General features: G+C 30.2%; 1 protein-coding gene across 1 annotated transcript; it reads left to right on the top strand.

Annotated features, from left to right (window-relative positions):
- Positions 1 to 8,049: 8,049 nt before the first annotated feature.
- On the top strand, positions 8,050 to 14,966 carry LOC111690331 (WD repeat-containing protein 81). Its single transcript, XM_023452800.2, has 5 exons — positions 8,050 to 11,864; positions 12,014 to 13,041; positions 13,101 to 13,985; positions 14,070 to 14,662; positions 14,724 to 14,966. Exons 1-5 carry the CDS (start codon positions 8,402 to 8,404, stop codon positions 14,956 to 14,958), a joined length of 6,204 nt encoding a protein of 2,067 aa, XP_023308568.1. The 5' UTR covers positions 8,050 to 8,401; the 3' UTR covers positions 14,959 to 14,966.
- Positions 14,967 to 19,513: the final 4,547 nt, after the last annotated feature.

The raw sequence follows: 19,513 nt of genomic DNA, 5'->3' as shown, positions 1-19,513 counted from the left end.
TGGTTTTTTGGATTTAAAATATCTCATTAAAGAACTACAAGAGTCAAAATTCGAATACAAATATGCTTAGTCTTTCATACAATTCGATTATTTGTGAACAAAATCATGATTAATTCTGAAGTATTTGATATCGAAATAGTTAGTTTTGGCTATCGTATACTGCTAATTATATCATTCAAATTTACACCTTTGAACTGATTGTAGTTATAATGAAGCAGAAATAAATACCAGTTAGAAATAAAAAAGATTTATTTTCAAAACAATTGTCATAAATATTACAATCCCTCCAATAGAAAATCCACATATAATTGCGATAATATGGGAAATCAAAAGGAAAAACGCACGCGTTCGTTAGGGATATAAATCGCAAAATTTTTAGACAGTTTTATAAGGAAATGGGTGTGTCCATGGTTCAGATCGCTTATATTATCGTTGCAAACCTTTGGTCGTCGGTAATAATGATAAATATTTATCTTTAACATTGTTTTATTTTCATTCCTATTGAGATAAAAAGAAACATCATAAATATGTTTTAATACTTGTACTAAGTTTTGCATACACATACAAAAATCGTGTACTTGCGAAAAAAAAACACTGTAAAGCAAAAAAAAAACAGAATTTTTATATTTTTACGATGCTTATAAAAAAACACAATATCGATGATAACACCTTTTCTAATCTTCATGTCGTATAAATTGTACAAGGAAAATGAAAAGTGATCGTTGTGATAAGATTAAACTGGAAGAATGTTAATGTCGAGTGGAGAAATAAATAATTGATTATAAATTTTTAGACAGCTTATAGTTTTATCAATATACTTAAGTGAAAAATAATATACATATTTAAGTACAAACATATTTTAAATTGAAATTAGGCATACAATTACAAAAAAATAATAGGTAATATTAAAAATATCATATAACAATTATATATGTGTAACCGAGTGTTTCAAGATTGTGTGGATGAAGTAAAACATTTAGCACCTCCCCTTGGAATTGTTCCTGGTATTATTGTAAGAACACGTTCGCCAAATATTAAGATGATTAGATAACTTTTAAAACTTCACAGGGGTTCGAATATATTTTTGAAAACTAAATGAGCAAAAAAATATTGGACTAATGAGAGAGTTATATTTAAACTCAAATATGTGTTTTTTTCTGTAAATTTTATACTTAATAATTAGATTATAAATAATTAAAATTTTTTTAATTTTAATATATCGGAAGCAGTTTGTTTTCTTCACTTGATCGATCTATGATAATATGTCAACAATTTTAACTAGATTTTGTTTTTTCAATTGTAAATTTTTTTAATTTAAACATATTTAATATCTAACTTGAACTTGATTTAAATGTAGGGCACTAGTTTCAATCATGACCAACTAAAACATTAATATTATATATGTAAATACTTACAAGTAAGTCCATATAAATACATACATATATTTTTTATCATTAACAGTTTTTTTCCAATCCGAAGGCATGGAAAATTTTCATAACAAAATCTTGTACTTTACAAAATGTTAAAACTAAGTAAAGCGGGTCTAGGTTAGTTTGTTCAACTAGTTTCATTTAGATTGTTACATTTTCTTTTATGCACATTCAAAGCAAGAAAACTGATTTAATGATCAATTTGTAAATTTAACTTGCATGCACTTAAAGTAATTCTTAGATTTTTTTGTCCAAAAGCCAAACCCCCAAATCATTTACGTAAAAACAAGTTTCCTAAATTGAAATTTCGTATGCAAAAAATTGCAATTTGGTTGCGCCAACATACAGCTGTTTCTGATTCAGATTCTTTTTCCAACTCAAATATACACAAATGTGCGAAAATCAAAAGTTATACGGTAAACAAAACAAGAAAGTATTAAATGGAAGCATGTTACAATGATTATTAAATGTCAATAGATTTCTTGCACTGCACAGTCAATATCGTCACGTTTGACAACAAACTTCGGGGAGAAGGAAAACATGTATGACAAAAATGTCATTGACTTGAATTTAAATGAATCCTCAAGTCTATTGATTATGATGCATTGGTTTCAAAGTGTCGAGCGTCAAACATTTGAGGTCATCACAGTCTAATATACATATTTCCTTAATCATTCATACATGCATCTTTATTGCCTAAGAATCCATTTCATATTTTGATTTTTTATATATAACTTTTCATGCATTACAATCTGTGATTATCACTGCTTAAGTTTAATACATTTTCCTTTTTCAAAAAAAAACAATAAAGTTTTTCATTTACAAGAAACTAGTTGTTGGAAAAAAAAATAATTTACTACATTTTGCCTTTAAACAAGTACAAGTATCACATTGAGACTGTGTCAACCAGTAAAAACTGCTTTAATCCATCATAATTTTCCACTCTTGCTATGACTTCTATTGTTAATCGAAACTAAAAAAAACTACAGTATTCCTTTAATAAAATGACAACAAAAGTAAACTGCTTGCTATTGCAACTGAGTAAATATTTTAAATTTTTTAAACACTTTCCATTTCTTGTTACTCGTAGACTCTTCTCTTCGTTTTGCACTTTTCTTATGTTGTCGCAAATTTTTCTCTGAATTTGCAAAAACAAAATATGTTGTTTACACCAATCACAAACAAATTCTCCCACCAGCCCCTTTTGGAAAAACGCACAAATGATTTTATTTATGAGTTCATGATCATACCCAGTAGTTTCGAATTTGTAAACAATTTTATTCTTTTTTTCAACATAATGATTACTTTAGAACGCGGTTAATTAATTTATTCATTAATGAGATATAGTCTGAACTGTAGGGTGACCTATAACATGGGCTATGGTCTATAATCTGAATTATATTTTAAGTTTATAGTCTGATTTAAAGTTTAGTTTATAATTTGATATATGGTGCATATATTCTATTCTAGTGTGGACTGTAGACTAGTATTAACTCTTATAAATAGTCGGAACTATAATCTAGTCCATAGACTGGATAGTCTAGTCTATAGTCCGGACTATGTTCTAGCCAAATATATGGACTTTATTCAAATCAGTAGTCTGGACAGTAGTCTAGTCCGTAGTTTGGTTTATAGTATAATCCATAGTTTAAATAGTGTCTAGTCAATAGTCTGGACTATAGTCCAAACTATTTGACTGTACTCCATATTATTGGATAGATCATAATGTTTAGTGTAGACTCTACTCTTGACAATTTGTTACAAATTGTCATTTAAGGTAGTAATCGATTGTTGACAACTGCATGGTTTATATATTTGTACTTGTATGTACAAGGCAAGATAAGTCACTTCATATTTGTTATTAATTGCATTTGTGTTTTTCTTTTTTTTTTACTTTCGCTTTAGAAAGACGTTAATCAAAACTCAAATTGAATGACATTTCTTGATTTTATTTGTTGCGATTATTGTGGGAATTTCATTTGTTTTCGTTCGTAAAATTTACTTTAATTTTTTTTTAGTTTTCATAATTCTACTAAGAACTTTAACAATTTTAATTATCTTTGTAGGTTAATATTTTCTTTATACCCACTTACATACTTGTTACTACATATCTATATTTTACTTTCAATAGTTTATACTATATAGTTGTAAATACATTTTCGAAATGTCTCGGCCTGTGTGTTTTTAGTTCTATTCTACTCTATTTGTTTTTTCAACATTTGTTTTGTTCTTATGAACTGTTTAATATTTAATCATGCAACAAGTGCATTGAAGTAGAAAAATTAATTATAAATCAGTAGCATCGAATCGAAAACATTGTAAATAAATATATAAGTAAGTAGTAGAACAGTAGTAATATCTCTACTTGTCTGCCTAACTATCTGGCATGAATGAGTTACGTTCAACTACAGGCAAACGTCATAACAGCTATAATAAACATTGCAAAATATTTAAAAAATTTTACAATAAATAAAAATACAGATTTTATGAAAAATCCGATAAATTTCACCTTGACTTTGCAGTGATCTGTTTAGTCAGATTGTGTGGTATGCAATATATATAATTTTTTGCAAAAGGGATTTCTGCATAATCAAAATATTTATTTGTTATGAATATTATTCATTTTCAAAACCAAATTCTATTTTCTTCTTTTTTCGTTAAAATAATTATTAAATTCAATTTGCGGTTCTTGCTATTTAGTTAAAATTTAAAACCTACTAAATTGGTCTAACACAATTCAACAAACAAACTTTTAAAATTCTAGCACGTTCTATTGAATTGTCAAATACAAATCAATATTTTGTATTTACATTAAATTACTTTCTTTTTTCCCAACAACATTCTCACAGCTTATATTCATCTTTAGTTTTTCATGTTTTGAAAAAAATCTCACGCTCCTTTACTGTTATCGTAAAATTAATATAATATACCTTCTAAACAGGTAATTTTGAGAACCGATTACAAATTACACTTGCTACAGACCGGTCTATTACTTAAGAAAATTCATTGACATTTAATTCTATAAAAAAGCGGTACCTTTTTGTTTGACCAAGAAACAAAAATGCTGGTCTTTCTCACATTAAAAATTAATATAAAAGAAGAGACAATTTGTTTGAAAAAAAGATCATTATTTAAAATGTTAATCTTATTCTTTTACAGAATGACGAGCGCGACGAATTGCTTTTAAAAGATAAAACGTAATCATTTTAAAACTAATTAAAGAAAGTGTTTTTACTATAAAATAACGAGTTCTAAAATACAATGCCTCAGCAGTTAAAACGCATTTAGAAATGGAAAGTATAGAAATATAAAAGTAATTTTAGATTTTATTTTCTGGAAAATTCTAATTTCATATTGAAATATTGATTACGTTTGTAATCGTTAAATATTTAAAACAATTTTGTTTTGTTATTTTGCCTAAAGCGCAATTTATTTAAGATAAATAAATGTTTTAATGATTTTATATTAAAACAAATAATTGTAGAATTTAAGAATTTTCAACTCCATTAGCAATTTTTTAAATAAATAATATTTGTATTTAAATCGAGCGTTAAATTAGCTTACTACACTTATTTAACGCTAAAATTATATTTCATATCATCTTTAAGATCTCTGACAGAATTGTAGCTGAAAGTCAATGGTTTTGTGATAGACATTTAGCTTAGACAACTAAACGCAGTGGTTGGTACAAAAGTAATTAATTGTGATAAAGAAATTTATTTAAGCCATTGGCATTTTTTGATGAGTTCAAATAATATTTACTTAATATTTACTTCACGTTCTATAAACAAAAATTGTGCTTTTATTTTATTTCCAATATTTTATTGACACTACACTACACTTGACGTTAAAATCATTTTTATAATGTTTCTTAATAATTTCACTTGTAGAAGTTTGCATATTCACAATTGTTTGATAAATAATTTACACTTAACTTATTAAAAAAAAATTAAGTGTTTTAAAAGTCGTTGTATTAAATGGAAGTTTGTTGGGGACTACAAAAACATTGTGTATTATTGCAATATTAAATAACTACTTTTATACCAGGGTGTACAACTTTTTTGAAGAAATACCTATCTCGAAAAGATTGCAGAAATACTGTTTTGAACATATTGAACAGAGACTAAATTTTTCTTTCGCTGGTAGGGAACTGAGGTTGTTGTAAAAAAAGATATATTAGTTACTTATTACGTATTAAGCAAATTAAGGCGATTTGATTGCTACTTTATAATCTAACACCAAATGTTTTCACCAAAAAATATATATTTTTTTCTATTGTTTTGGAAAAAGCCCATTGTGCATAAGAATTTAAATATTGAACACTTGTTCTAAAAAAGGGAAAACAAAACAAAGAAAAACCTTATTAGGTTTGCATAAATAAATCAATTTTTTAAAAATATGTTTATAAACCAAAGTAATGTAGAAAAAAAAAATTTTATAAATTATAAGCAATTATAAAAATTATTAAATTACATTAAAAATATATATAAGTTTAAGGTATTATTATAGCTTATTAGCTGATAAATATGCCATACATGTATGTCCACCATTTGTTTCGAATATTTTCAAGGTTTGTTTGTTTTAAAGCAATATATTTTTGGTTTAATGAAGAGACAATATAAATAAATATATATGGTAAAGGCTTCATTCACATTTTCAAAAATATCCTTATAAACTTAGAGCTAAAAGATAGATCTGAAAAAGATAATAAAAAGTTATAGCATTTATTAAGTTTACCTTGTAGAGTAAAGGGTTTATAAGATTCGCCATAACCGAATATTTTTAGAAATTTTCACTTGTTTTCAATTATACATACTATAAATATTTCGTATTTTAAAGCATATTTTAACAAGATTTTTCACTGATATAGTTGTCACTTAATTGACTGACATGTTTTGTTTTCTTTCATACTTGTTTTAATTTTCTTTTGCTAGAAGATTATGAAGAACTTGTTTATCTGGTTACCACGTATAAAAACTTTAGTCCACTTGTGAAAAAATAATGACTCATTGTCATAAAAATATCACGAGTGTTAACACCAATTAGTTTTTATAGTTAAATATATATTTCCAATTTAACTACACCCTTATCGCACCTTAATATTAATTATTTTACTATAAAAAAGTTAAAAACTTAAAAAATAACAAAATTTCATTTAGGAAATCGAATGATAGAAGGGATCGTCTGTAGATATTCCAAAAAAATCGAAAAATCTCTTCTTTTAACTTTTTTATTAAACAATATTTTTGATTTTACTATTTAACTAAAAAATGCAAATCCCTAATTTAGAAAAACACATTATTTGATAAAAATCCCAAAACCATCTGGTCACGTTAAACATGACTCATGTCATATAATGTTTTTAACTAATCGATCTAAATGCTCATAATTCTTGACTAATTCCATTTAATTGTTTAAATACTAATCGAAAAAAATTGTTTTCATATTAAATATTGTTACTATCGTCTGACTTTAGTTATGAATTTAATCGGTGTGTATTAAAGATTATCGAGTTGTATTATTGTACCCTACAATGTCGTTTCAACAGCCATAAATGATGGATTATATCACCTGTTTCGAATCTGTCGCATGGCTAAATAGTTCTTGGTCAACATGATATTTGAAATAAAGGTGGATTTTGCAGGTAATATCATAAAATTTCGGATACAGTTATTTACATATGTATGTGAATCAAGAAAAATGTAAGTTAGCATAACCGCAATAAAAATATTAGAAATATTGCTAGAATCAATCTACTGACACCTTAAAATATATTTAAAGTCTACAAATTCTTTGCTGGTGTATACCCGAAACAATTTAGGGTCAAATACTTCTTTGATTTAATATTCTAATTAATAGCAACAACTGTACGGTTTTAAATGGTCGAACTTGTAGGAATAAAATGTTTTTTATTTGTTTCCATCAAGATATAATTTAAACAATATCAAGGCACGTTATCATTATTAGTCTCAATAAAATTCCTTTGAATATACACATATGTTAGTATGTATTGACATGTGTAAATATTTAATATAAGCGGTTTTAAAAAATAAAAAAAGTAACGTTATTATCTTGAAGTACTGCCATTTAATGTCACAGATATGAAGATCTGTTAAAGGAAATTTTACAGTTATTTATTGCTTAATGAAAGACTGATATATTAATGGTCAAGCCTATATCTTAAAAATTATCATTTCTAACGACAAACACAAATATTCAAAAAATAATTGTTATTATATAAAAGAAAATGTTTAGCTGAAAAAAAAAAATATTTAAAATTAAATGATGTTTTAAATAATAATTGTGTGTATAACAATATGCATTTCAGCTACTGAAAATTATATATATTAAATTTTAAATAACTTTTCTAATTTCAACAGTTTTAATAAGTTTAACCTTCACTGAACGTACTCTATATTTTTACTGACCATTCACAATAATGCCACAGTTAAACACTATTGTGATTGTTTACAAATTAAAATGTATCTTCTTCTTGCTCTTTTTAGTCATTTTCACTGTTTGTTTTGATTCTTCATTTGTATTTTTTGTTCTGTTTTTTTTTTTTGGGTTACAAAGAAAAAGTGACAAACAGTGCAAAATTTTTATTACTTATGCATTGCAGAAGAAGTTATTTGTTTAAGAAAATATACAAACAATCCATCAAAAATAATTAAACAATCAATTAAAAAAGAAAAATATTTAAATAGCACCTGTTATCGTAAAAGAAACAATTAAAATAATTTATATTAGTGAAATCTAACAAAGAATTTGTGCTAAATAAAACACCCCTCATTTTGATAAAAGAAAAATAATTTAGATTGTTTTTTTTAGGAAAAATAAAAACAAAAACTATGATTAATTTGTTAAGTCTGTGATAACGAAAAATTCTTTGTTGTGTACATACAATTAAGTTTTCTGTTCTCAGTTCTAACCACATCAGCACCATTTTTAAAATTCCGCAAGTTTGCAATATGGATTCGGTGTGCTTGGAAATTGGATTAAATTATCAACATGTAGCTGAGACAAATCAACATTTACGTTATCAATTGATTTGCGACAAGCAGTGGCTACAAATCTTAGAAAAGAAACGGAAAATTGCCAATTTTCCTCTATATCCAAATTTGGATAAAAGAGCCCATCCGGAGGGAGATTTAGAACACCCATGGTGTCGAATTCTACTGCAGTTGTATAAGAAACAGCCAAATGTAAAAGTGTATCCTTTGAAAAACTATGCCTTAGATGCTGAGGTCAATGGAGATTTTGCTACATCCATGCCCTTGAGTTATTCACAGGCTGTGTTTGAGGTTATGGCGACAAATTTCAAAAATTTATGGGAAACCTATTATAAAAAGTGCCCGGAGGCTCATTTAAAGTCTGAAAACCAGAGTAAACAGCACATGAAAGTAGGTCACTCACCATCTGGGAGTATTTTGCCTTATGATGTAGTTTTAAAAGAACTAATTATGCGGTTCTACAAATGTCCTGTTATACACTGTAAACTAGATCGTTTAAGGGAAGATTCTATGGATATACAAGTAGAATCGGATGATGCACGTGAATGTCATTCTAACATAATGCCCGCTTTAGTGGCCATAGAGACTTCTTCATATTTTGCCGTTTTTTTCTACCCACCTTGTATTTCGACTTCCCTATATGACTGCATTACTTTTAGTCCGGCTATACTGACTAAAAACTATAATAAATCCTTATTTCTTGTCTATCAACTACTACAACTTTATAAATTCCTGCATAGTCAGGGTTTACTGTTGGGAGATGTATTTCTACAGGATATTTTACTAAATGAAAACTTATGGATTTTGCTGATGCCTTCTTTGGAAGCCAATATCTTACCTTTATATCTGGATGAGGCTCTATCACATTCACCAAGTGAGGCTACAGGACATCAGGATTTAGAATTCGATCATGTAAACGATGAAGCAGAACATTTATCAGTATCAAATTTAAAACTTGATTTGAAATTTTCTTACGATTTGAAGCAGTTTACTTTACGAGATTATTGCGAAATGTGGTGTAATGGTTTACTTAGCAACTATGACTATTTAACTCTGCTGAATAATGCTGCTGGCAGATCGCTTACAAACCCTTCGTATCATCACATCATGCCCTGGGTGACGGACTTTTCTGCTCGTAACGGAGCAAATTGGCGCGACTTGTCCAAAAGTAAATATCGTTTAAATAAAGGTGACATTCATCTTGATCTCATGTTTCAGCATGCTGCTCAGCAATCTCACAAGGAACTAGAATCAGTTTTTCCTTTGAATACACCGCAAGTACCCCATCACGTATCAGACTTTTTATCCGAAATTACTTATTTTGTTTACATGGCTCGTAGAACACCGCAGCATATATTAAGGGAACACGTCAGACCCATATGGGTACCAGCGGAATATCCGGTCTCGATACAAAGACTACAAGAATGGACTCCCGATGAATGTATTCCGGAATTCTACACAGATCCTATGATTTTTAAGTCTATACATGAAGACTTACCAGATTTGGAAATTCCCTCATGGGCTTCTTGCCCCGAGGATTTTATTTGCAAACACCGGGAAGCTTTAGAATCTCAATATGTTAGCGATAGATTACATCAATGGATTGACTTAAATTTTGGTTGTAAATTAAGTGGCAAAGCTGCCATAAAATCTAAAAATGTCTGCCTAACCATGGTTGATCAACATAAAAATCTTTGCCAGCGTGGTATAGTGCAATTATTTACCCATCCACATCCAGCCAAGAGAACAAACTCCATATGGTTTAACAAAACAGCTCCCAGAATGCAAAATCTCTTTCCTTCCAGCAGCAAAAAAGCAGACAAATCTTCAAAATCTAGAAGCCATCATCTTAACAAAGAAGCTAAACGTTTAGCCAAGAGTACAGAAAATCTTAATAAATCTTCAGATTCATTGGATATACAGGAAACAAAATCTAATGCTTCTTCTAAAACCTCACCCAGGCTGTCGTTAAAAATACCTACGAATCACGAAGAAGTCTCTACAACATCCAACTTTTACAAGTCTACCAACTTTATAGAGCTGCCCAAAGATTATAATCCCTGTGCCCAATTACAATCTTTAGAAACGGCTCAACAGTTCATAGCGAAAACCTTTCCTCTGCAAAAGCCCACTGAAAATGCTCAAGAAAAAATCTACAACAGTGACTTACTTTTTGAAGACTACAGCGAAAATCATAGTTTTACCAATCAACTTTTCAATGACGTTTCTCCCACAACAAGTGCAGCAGGTTCTAAACAAAAACCCAAGCTATTGACAGCAACTAAACTCTTGCCAACAGTTCATAAACCTAGATCTCCGCAACATTCTGTAGAGAAAAAACTTCAGGATTTACAAATATTAGGTTGTCTGATAGTGGAAATATTTGCTTTACCCAAGTTGCGGCCTTTGATTGGTCATAATTTGACACCAAAATTTGAGGATAGATTAAAGGCCTGTTTAACCACATTTACTCTTAACAAGCACGAAATACCAAAGTGTTTGCGATCCATTACGTTGCAACTACTTAATTTGAATTGCCAAGACATGATTACAGAAAATGGACTTCCCTTACCCTCGGCTCAGCAGCTGTTGGAACCAATATATCATAACCTTCTTATTCCCTTTCCCAGCAATTATTATCCCTCTTATGCCTTAATAAGATCTCTACAATCGTTTGATTTTGCCTCTGTTCTCCTAGAACTTCACACACATTTCCACTGCAATGGCTTGGACTGTGCGAAATATGCAGAAATCGATCGTCTGCGGGTTCTATACGAACGTAAAATAGCCAAGTGTAAAGTAATGTCTTGCAGCGCTCATATACGCCGTCTTTTAGACCCCATTGGTTATGAGCAATTTCCCGCAATTGACTTGCTTTTACCTCATATTATTGATCTGCTGACACAAGAACACACTTCCATACTGACATCTTGGAATCTTTTCGATGCAGTGGCCCAATCGCTGGGCATTGTGCAAACGCAAAAACTCTTATTACACCCTCTTATGAAACTCTACGATGTTGAAAGTTTTGAACGTGGCATGACATCTGTACGAAATCGTTCTCTTTCGGATTCCATTACAAGTAACACAGGTCATTTGCGTTTTTCCACCAGCAGCTCGTTTAAATCTCGAAAATCTGTTAAGCTATATCATCAGATATTTTTGCTCAGGCTGATGGTGCGTTTCGGCTTGAAATGTTTTTTGACCAACTTTATTGCTCCTCTCATAGAGGCTGTGGGTGGCTATAAAGAACCAGAGGATGGTAATGGACTTCACTACCATAGCACGATGACGGGAAGACGAACTAGTAAGAATCTCAGTTATGCCACCAGTGCCGCTGCTAATGAAGAGGATTTAACTTTAATGTCACCTGAAAAGGCCGATGATTTGGAGGATAATACCCTGTCGGTGGATATGGATGGTAAGCACAAATCCGTCTTATAAAATGCAATCGAACCTAACTAACAAAATTTTGAAAAAAAATATTAAACTAATTTTACTAATAATTTTTATATTTTTCATATTTTAATATTACTTTATTAAAATATTTTCCACTTTAATCGTATAAAGGATCTCATCTAAAGCCGGATATTGAGGATGTTTTTAGCTTTGATGATGATGCCAATTCGGATCGCATATCAACATCCGATCACATCTCCAACAGGTCTCTGGACTCTTTCGAAATGAGACCCACTACTGCCGAAGAAGCCAAGGAAGACGATGAACGCCAACTGGATACCACACCTGAAAAAATGGCTATTTCGGAAATGATCTATGGCTCCAAAATATCAAATAATTCCTTTGAAGAACCTGATAAAATCTCTTTAAATAGTCAAAATGCCAATAGCGATTCACCGATTAATTTAAGCCAATTGGGACCACGTTCACCAACTATTGCAATACCAGCTAGTGTATTTCGCAGATCATATCAACTTAATACCATCGATTGTGACATTGGTTCACGTAAAAGCATTGATTCTTTTGAAATTTTACAAAATGCCGCCGAAGAAGAAGAGAAACAGAAGAGAAGGGAGAGTAAATCAGAAGGACATGAAGAAGATGACAAAAGACCAGATGAAAATTCAAAGATATTTTCTCAGGAAGCCTGCGATTCTCTACAAGCCTCTGTTATTTCAAAAATGTCTGAAGAAAAATCTCTACAAAATAATTGTATATCCGAAATGAGTAGCAAAAGCTTGGTATGGCTTTCTCATCGCTTGGGACCAGTTTTGACTTCTAGATTTATCACGAAAAATCTACTCAAAATGCTTACTTTATGTTATGTGGGCCAAGAAAATCTCTTACCTGAATCCGGAGCTTTAGATGAAGCTCATCTATTGAATTATTTTACTGTATCGGATGCTCGCGTTGTGGGAGATCGTTGTGCTGTGCGAGTTCTAGAATGTTTAATGACTATTGCGGCTTTGTATGGAGAGCAAGTGATATTATTACAATATTTTCCGCATATCAGTGAGCTGGTGGCATTGAGTACAAAACGTATAACCGGTAGCCTAGAGGGAGCTTTAATTAGTGCTTTACAATTGTTGAAGTATTTGATACCATGTCTAACAGATGCCACCATTATGGAACATTTGAAGGTGAGCGTAATAATAATTATATTTATTTTAATGCTAATGAAATTGTTATTTAATTATAGGATTTATTTTTGGATTCCATTATATTGCCTGTTCTCCGCTTCTTGGCCTCAACACATGTCTTAATGCCTAGTGGTTATTTGGGCCGCTCCGTTTTATCGCGTAAACTTTTGGATGCTGTATATATCTTAAGTGTACGCCTTGGTTCCGATATGACCCGAGAGCATCTATGCAATTCCGTTTTAAGGCCGTTCTTTTTAATTTTCGATAAAGCTTTCGGGGAAACTATAAATTTCGAGACAGATTACAATTCATTTAGTATAAGTCCACCTTCTAAAGAGAGTGAGTTGGAAAATAAAAGAGAATTAGAAGAAATCCGTGATGTTTTTTCTCCAGCTTTGGCTCACAGTGCCTACCTGGCTTTTTTGCGTTTTCTTGGTGAAGATATAATGAAAAGAACAGTTTTGAATTTTGAATTTATACTAACACTATGTCACGAATTTGAATCACCTGATTACAAACCGTTTTCCAGTGTACCTCGCAGATCAAGTGATGCTGTTGATTGCCCCACTAGTACCTCTTTAGATGTTGGACCCGATCAACAAGCCGCTAATAGTTTTGGCACCCAGGTGGTAGGAAATCGTATAGAGGTGGCTAGTCCAGTGACACAACCCTTGACTAGAGTGAAATCAAATGATGCGCCACTTCAAAATCTTGATACTATGGAGGTTTTGGATATGGTGGCGTATAAATTTGAACATTTACCAAATACTCGCCATTTAAAGGGAAATTGGTTGGCCTACTGGCGTCACGAAATAACTCGTTCTGATAAGGATACTACATTGAATTTGAAACAAATTAAATTGCAATCGTTTGTTGGTCACACCAATTCGGTACGTGCAATCTTGGCTTTGGACAATGAGAATAGTTTTATATCAGCATCAAAGGTGAGGAGAGACTTAAAAATTAAATTTTATATTTTCCAAATTGTTTTATATACAGCTTAACCGAATTTTTTGTCTCGTCTTTAGGACAAAACCGTTAAATTATGGTCACTTCGCAGCGAGGGAGATGGTACAAAAGCAAAATCCTGCCAATTTACTTATACTGCCCACAAGAAATCAATACATTCCCTAGCCTTTCTTGAATCTATGCGTTTTGTCGTTTCTTGTGATTCTGGAGTTCACATATGGGATCCATTCATTGGAAGACCTTTAGGCATACTAGACTCTCCCAAACATAATCCCATAACTGTAGTAAAATGTCTACCTTCACCCAGTCCTTTGGTTGTGGCTGGTACAGCAGAAGCTTCAGTCAAAATTATCGATTCACGTTGTATGCAGTATGTCAATGAATGGCGTGTTATTACAAATACACAAAATAATGCCACCGTTCGTTGTTTAACGGTTGCTCCATCGGGTAATTGGATGGCAGTTGGTTTATCTTCAGGCTCCATTGTTATGTTAGATACACGAACGGGAATGATTTTGAATTCCTGGCGACCCATGGAATGTGATTTATTGCAATTAGTAGCACCCAATGATCAACAATTGATAAGTTCAGCTTTGGATCACAGCTTGGCGGTGTGGCATGCTCACGATGGTATTTTACACTATCAGTTAATGTAAGTCAAAAATTAGTCTACATTTCAAATTATTTAATTTTTAAAAATAACTATCTTTTAGGCCACCGGCAGAACCTGCTCATTTTCTACAAACTATTGGCTCTGAATTAGTATATGCCACCACCGGTAATCGCATTGGCATATATTCCGATCTAAGTAGTTCTCATGCCTCTCACAATGTTACCAAATTACGTTCAGAAAATTTCCGTGGAGTTCTAACTTCTCTGGCAGTTTTGCCTTTAAATCATGCCTTTTTGGCTGCTAATGAAAGTGGCAATATATCATTACTATGCTAAAATTAAATCAAAAGCAAATTTTTATTTATACATAAGTACATTTAAAACATTTCATAGTACAATTTTCATTTTGTTAAAGCTATAACAGAATCAAGAATCTTTTACTTCCAAACGCAACACATTGTTATTATAATTTTTAATCGTAAAAATAGATTTATATGAAGATTATAAATATATTTATATACCTCTTAATATCTTCTCAATTAATTTTCATACATATTTTTAAACAAGAAAAACAATAGATGCAATTACATATTTACATTATATACAGTAATGTGCAGAACAAAAGTTATGCAATTAGAATAAAGCTAAAAGTTATATGTTTGTCTTTTAGATCTGTCTAATTTTGTTGCTTTTATTTTGCCTAAATACAATTACAAATTTAAAAATTAAAAAAAAAATGATATTACTTTATTAAATAAACTATTCATGTTGTTGGTATTTATTAAAAATATTCATATGAGAGTATACATATTTTAAACATTCATTAAATTTTTAAGGTACAATGAATTTTTAATTTAAATAAAATATTTAAAGAAAAATTTTTTGTTTCAACTTTCAAAATACTATATTTTGGTACAAAATAGACTTTTAACTAGAAAATCGACTTTCAGCATCAAATTTCAGCATCGGTATTTCAGCATCAGAAAATCCAATTTTTAATAAAAAGGAATTTGCACCAGAAATTAAATTTTTCACGAAAGTGTAGATTTTTAAGATAAAATAAAATATTGACTAGAAATTCGACATTTAACTTACTTTTCACTAGAAAATCTGCATTTATTAAAAAAAACAGTTTTTCACTAAAAAAATCAAAATTTCACCTAAAAATCAACTTTTTACAAAAAAATTTTATTTTCACAAATAATAAAATTTTTACTAGGAATTCAAATTTTCTCTAGGAAAACGACATTTCTCCAAAAAATTGATTTTTCACCAACTTTTCACTAAAAATCGAATTTGCACTAGAAATTCGAATTTTCTCACTAGAAATACGAATTTGGCGAAATTTGAAATTAAATTTAAAATTTCCAAAGAAAATCAACATTTCTGTAGAAATTTGATATTTATTACGTTACACATGAATATTTCATTTAACAAATAATTCTTTATAACTCTGCCATATTTTGAGTTTTGTGTGTGTATGGAGTATTGGGGAATATATTACTATAATAAGGAACGCAAGGGAAGCTGCAGATGTAGTTTCATTTCATTTTAATATAAACTTAATGTGTGCGGTTGACTAGCTGGTGTCTCGTTGGATGTTTGTTTGGTGGTTGGCTGGCAATGGCTGTGGCTGGCTGGTTCGATGGCATCGAGCATTTAAGTATTTTTGTTGTATTTATTTTCAGCGTAGGATTCTCCTTAAGTATCTGCGGTATTTCTGCTTTATGATGCATCGTTTTTTTTTCTTTTCTTGCTTTTATACTTATGTATATTATTTGCAATCATCACCATTATTATTGCATTAATTTTGTTGTAGTAACTTTATTGTTACTTTCAAGTTCATTTCATAAAAATTTTCATTTTTTGAAATTCTGGTCTCTTGTTACAAAGAGGATTTGTATGAGGACAATAGTGCGTCTAATTTCATTAATGGAATATGTCTGGGTTGTGTTGTGTTGGTCGTTCGGTGCCTGTTTTGATGCAGTTTTCTGTGTAATGTGCATTCTATATATATTACAATTTATTTTAAAACCAAAGGAAGAGGAACTAGTTTAAATAAACATTTTACTTCATTATCCTCTTGATCGAGTAGACCTTGAATTTAAGGAAGTATGCGTAAGTTTTTACGTTTCGCATCATCACGTGCAGTGAGTGTTGTTTTAGTTTTATACGTATACATATAAGTTGTATTTTTTTTTTTTGGGGTTTTGATTAGGATGGCGGTGCATCAAGCACTCATATTGCCAGGTTATCACACGTTTGTCCAGAGAAAACCCCACCAACCGACCTATACCTTCATATAGGAAGTTGGAGCATCCGGACTTGATTTCATCAAAAGTATTAATGGTCTCCACCAGTATATATTTGAGTCTAAAAGGTCTCCACCAGGTTATATCGTGAGTATTTTATGGTCTCCACCAGGTTATATCGTGAGTATTTTATGGTCTCCACCAGTTAAAAACGTTTGAGTATTCTATGGTCTCCACCAATAAAACATAACCTCACTTGAGGTAATACGAAAGCACGAGGTTAATGTAGACAACATACAACTTTGAACAGTTATATGAAGTAATACATTACACCAGTGCGAGCGAGACGCAAAACTGTCGAAAGCCAGGCAACAAACACAAGCCTGAACGCGTTTAAGAAATAATCGCGATGACGCGAGAGTTGTTCCCCAACTCAGACCTGAATTACAACTGCATATAAGTTGTATATGCAAGATCATCTGTTAAATGTAAAGAATCTTGTGCATGAAGTTATAATACATAAATTTTTGCTTTAAATGCCAAAAAACAGCATGTAAGAGATACATATTAAATATTAAACATTTGTAACTTATAGGAAAATAAAATAAGCTAAAAACTATTTCTAAATGTACACTATTTTTCAATTCATTCACACCTATTCTGCATCTCGATTACGTTTAAGTGACGGAGCTTGGAATCGAAATGTTAACTACTAAAGTTGCCAAAAGGAGAATGTTTCGATTTGAATTGAAATGCATGATTAATTTGTACAATAACCTAAAAATAAATCCTAAACAGCTCATAATTTAAAAAAATATTTATTGAACTCAAAAATTGTTTTCTTAATTTTTTTATTTCCTTTGAGAAACGGTAGCTTATAATAAGGGTTCTATAAATAATCGAACAATCAACTTTTTATCAAAAAAAGTCGAAAAAAGTCGGAAAAAGTCGAAAAAACTCAAAAACTCGAAAATTGTAGAAACAGGTCAAAAATAGTCGAAAATTTTAAAAGAAGTGGAAAAAAGTCAAAAACTCTAAAATAGTCGAAAAAAAAAACTAGAAAAAAGTAAAAAAAATAGTCGGAAAAAAGTCGAAAGTTGTCAAAAATAGTCAAAAAATCGAAAAGTCGAAAAGTCTACTTTTTATAAAATACTTATAGTCGAAAAGTCTAAAAATTATATTATTTTCTCGAACCGCCATAAAAATTCCCGCACCAAACGTCAAAAAGTTTTGTATAAATATTACTTTTTATAAATAAGTAAAATAAATATTTTATAATTTCGTTAAAGTATAGACCAGACTATAAACTATAGTCAAACAAATTTGGTAGGTATAATGGATTTTTTGTGTTGCCTACTTTTTTTTAAATTTTATTATCATGCATGTGTATGTATGTATGTACTTATTTATTTACTTGTTGTCATCATTATTATCATCATTATAATAATGAAATTTTATTTACAATCTTTATTCATTTCCCTTCTCTTTCTCAACATTCACTTAATACACTCTCTTTCTCTCTTTCACCACATTTTTTCATTCATCGTCCGTCATCTTGCCTGTTTGTTGGTTGGTCGGGTTGGAATTTGGAGAATTTGAAAATTTCAAAGAATGACTACAATCCACATCATTTGTATTAGGAAAACAGGAAAATATGGCAGTCAAATAAACAAAAATTTCAAAAATGTTCATCGCTCTTCAGCAGACCGATACGACGACAACAATGTTGTTAAACAAAAAATATTTTTGTTATTCTTAAACAAATTACAACAATAAAATACATGAATGTAGCGTACGTACTTTTTGTACGAAGAAAAGTAAGTCAAATTTAAGGGATTGTTTTTGTTTTAAATGTATTTACATTTACATATGTATTCTCTACAAAGGGATTTTAAAAATAAACTAATATTGTAGCAATAAGTTTAAAATAATTTCAAATATTAACCACCTTTAACATCCTTTCAACAGCACTATAATAATTGGCAACTCCTTTTGAAACAAATTCAAAAAAACTGAACATTTTCAGTTTCTTATTCAATGCTTCTTCGTATACATTAAAATCTGTTAATAAAAATAAATTTCAACAAAATATTGTTGCCATTTGTGTGTAGCTGCATTTAGCAGTAAACACAACAACACAACACTAATTTTATAAATTATTGTACAATGTTACCAACATTTGTATTAAACTTTTTAACAGGCGCTTAGTTTTGCCAGAAAGTGAAACAACTTATTTGAAATTTTCTAAAAAAAACCTCAATTGAAGAGAGAATTATTTCTTAAGTTGTTTACGTAAAGGTCGCTTGTGTATACACTACCTGATTAAAAATAATTGCCAACTAAAGTTTAAAATATGAGTAGAAACTTTAAATATGATTGTAATATCTGTCGATTGTTCGAAAAGCGAAACTTACTTCAGAGAGCAATATTTTTTATTTAATTCACATGATTTTGTAGTAACCACTTGCTGTAGGGCATTGCTATACACAAAATGCATTGCTATTCATTACACTCATTCTCTATCTCTTTTGGTATTGCTATACTAGTAGCATGTTATTGACATTTGTATTCTTCAAATAAAAATTATGTCATATAAACTGGCTAAGTAAGTAAGTATCCCCATTGCTATTATAGTCACC

The sequence above is a fragment of the Lucilia cuprina genome, chromosome 2 (assembly GCF_022045245.1).
Source record: "Lucilia cuprina isolate Lc7/37 chromosome 2, ASM2204524v1, whole genome shotgun sequence".
In the NCBI taxonomy this organism is placed as follows: Eukaryota; Metazoa; Arthropoda; class Insecta; order Diptera; family Calliphoridae; genus Lucilia; species Lucilia cuprina.
The sequence above is the reverse complement of the archived record's forward strand: the minus strand, read 5'-3'. Positions and strand labels throughout refer to the sequence as shown.

Coding starts and splice junctions, on each gene's coding strand:
- LOC111690331 (XM_023452800.2), top strand. CDS start 8,402: ATGGATTCGGTGTGCTTGGAAATTGGATTAAATTATCAACATGTAGCT. Junction 13,986..14,069: donor GTTTTATATCAGCATCAAAG/GTGAGGAGAGAC, acceptor TCTCGTCTTTAG/GACAAAACCGTTAAATTATG. Junction 14,663..14,723: donor ATTTTACACTATCAGTTAAT/GTAAGTCAAAAA, acceptor ACTATCTTTTAG/GCCACCGGCAGAACCTGCTC.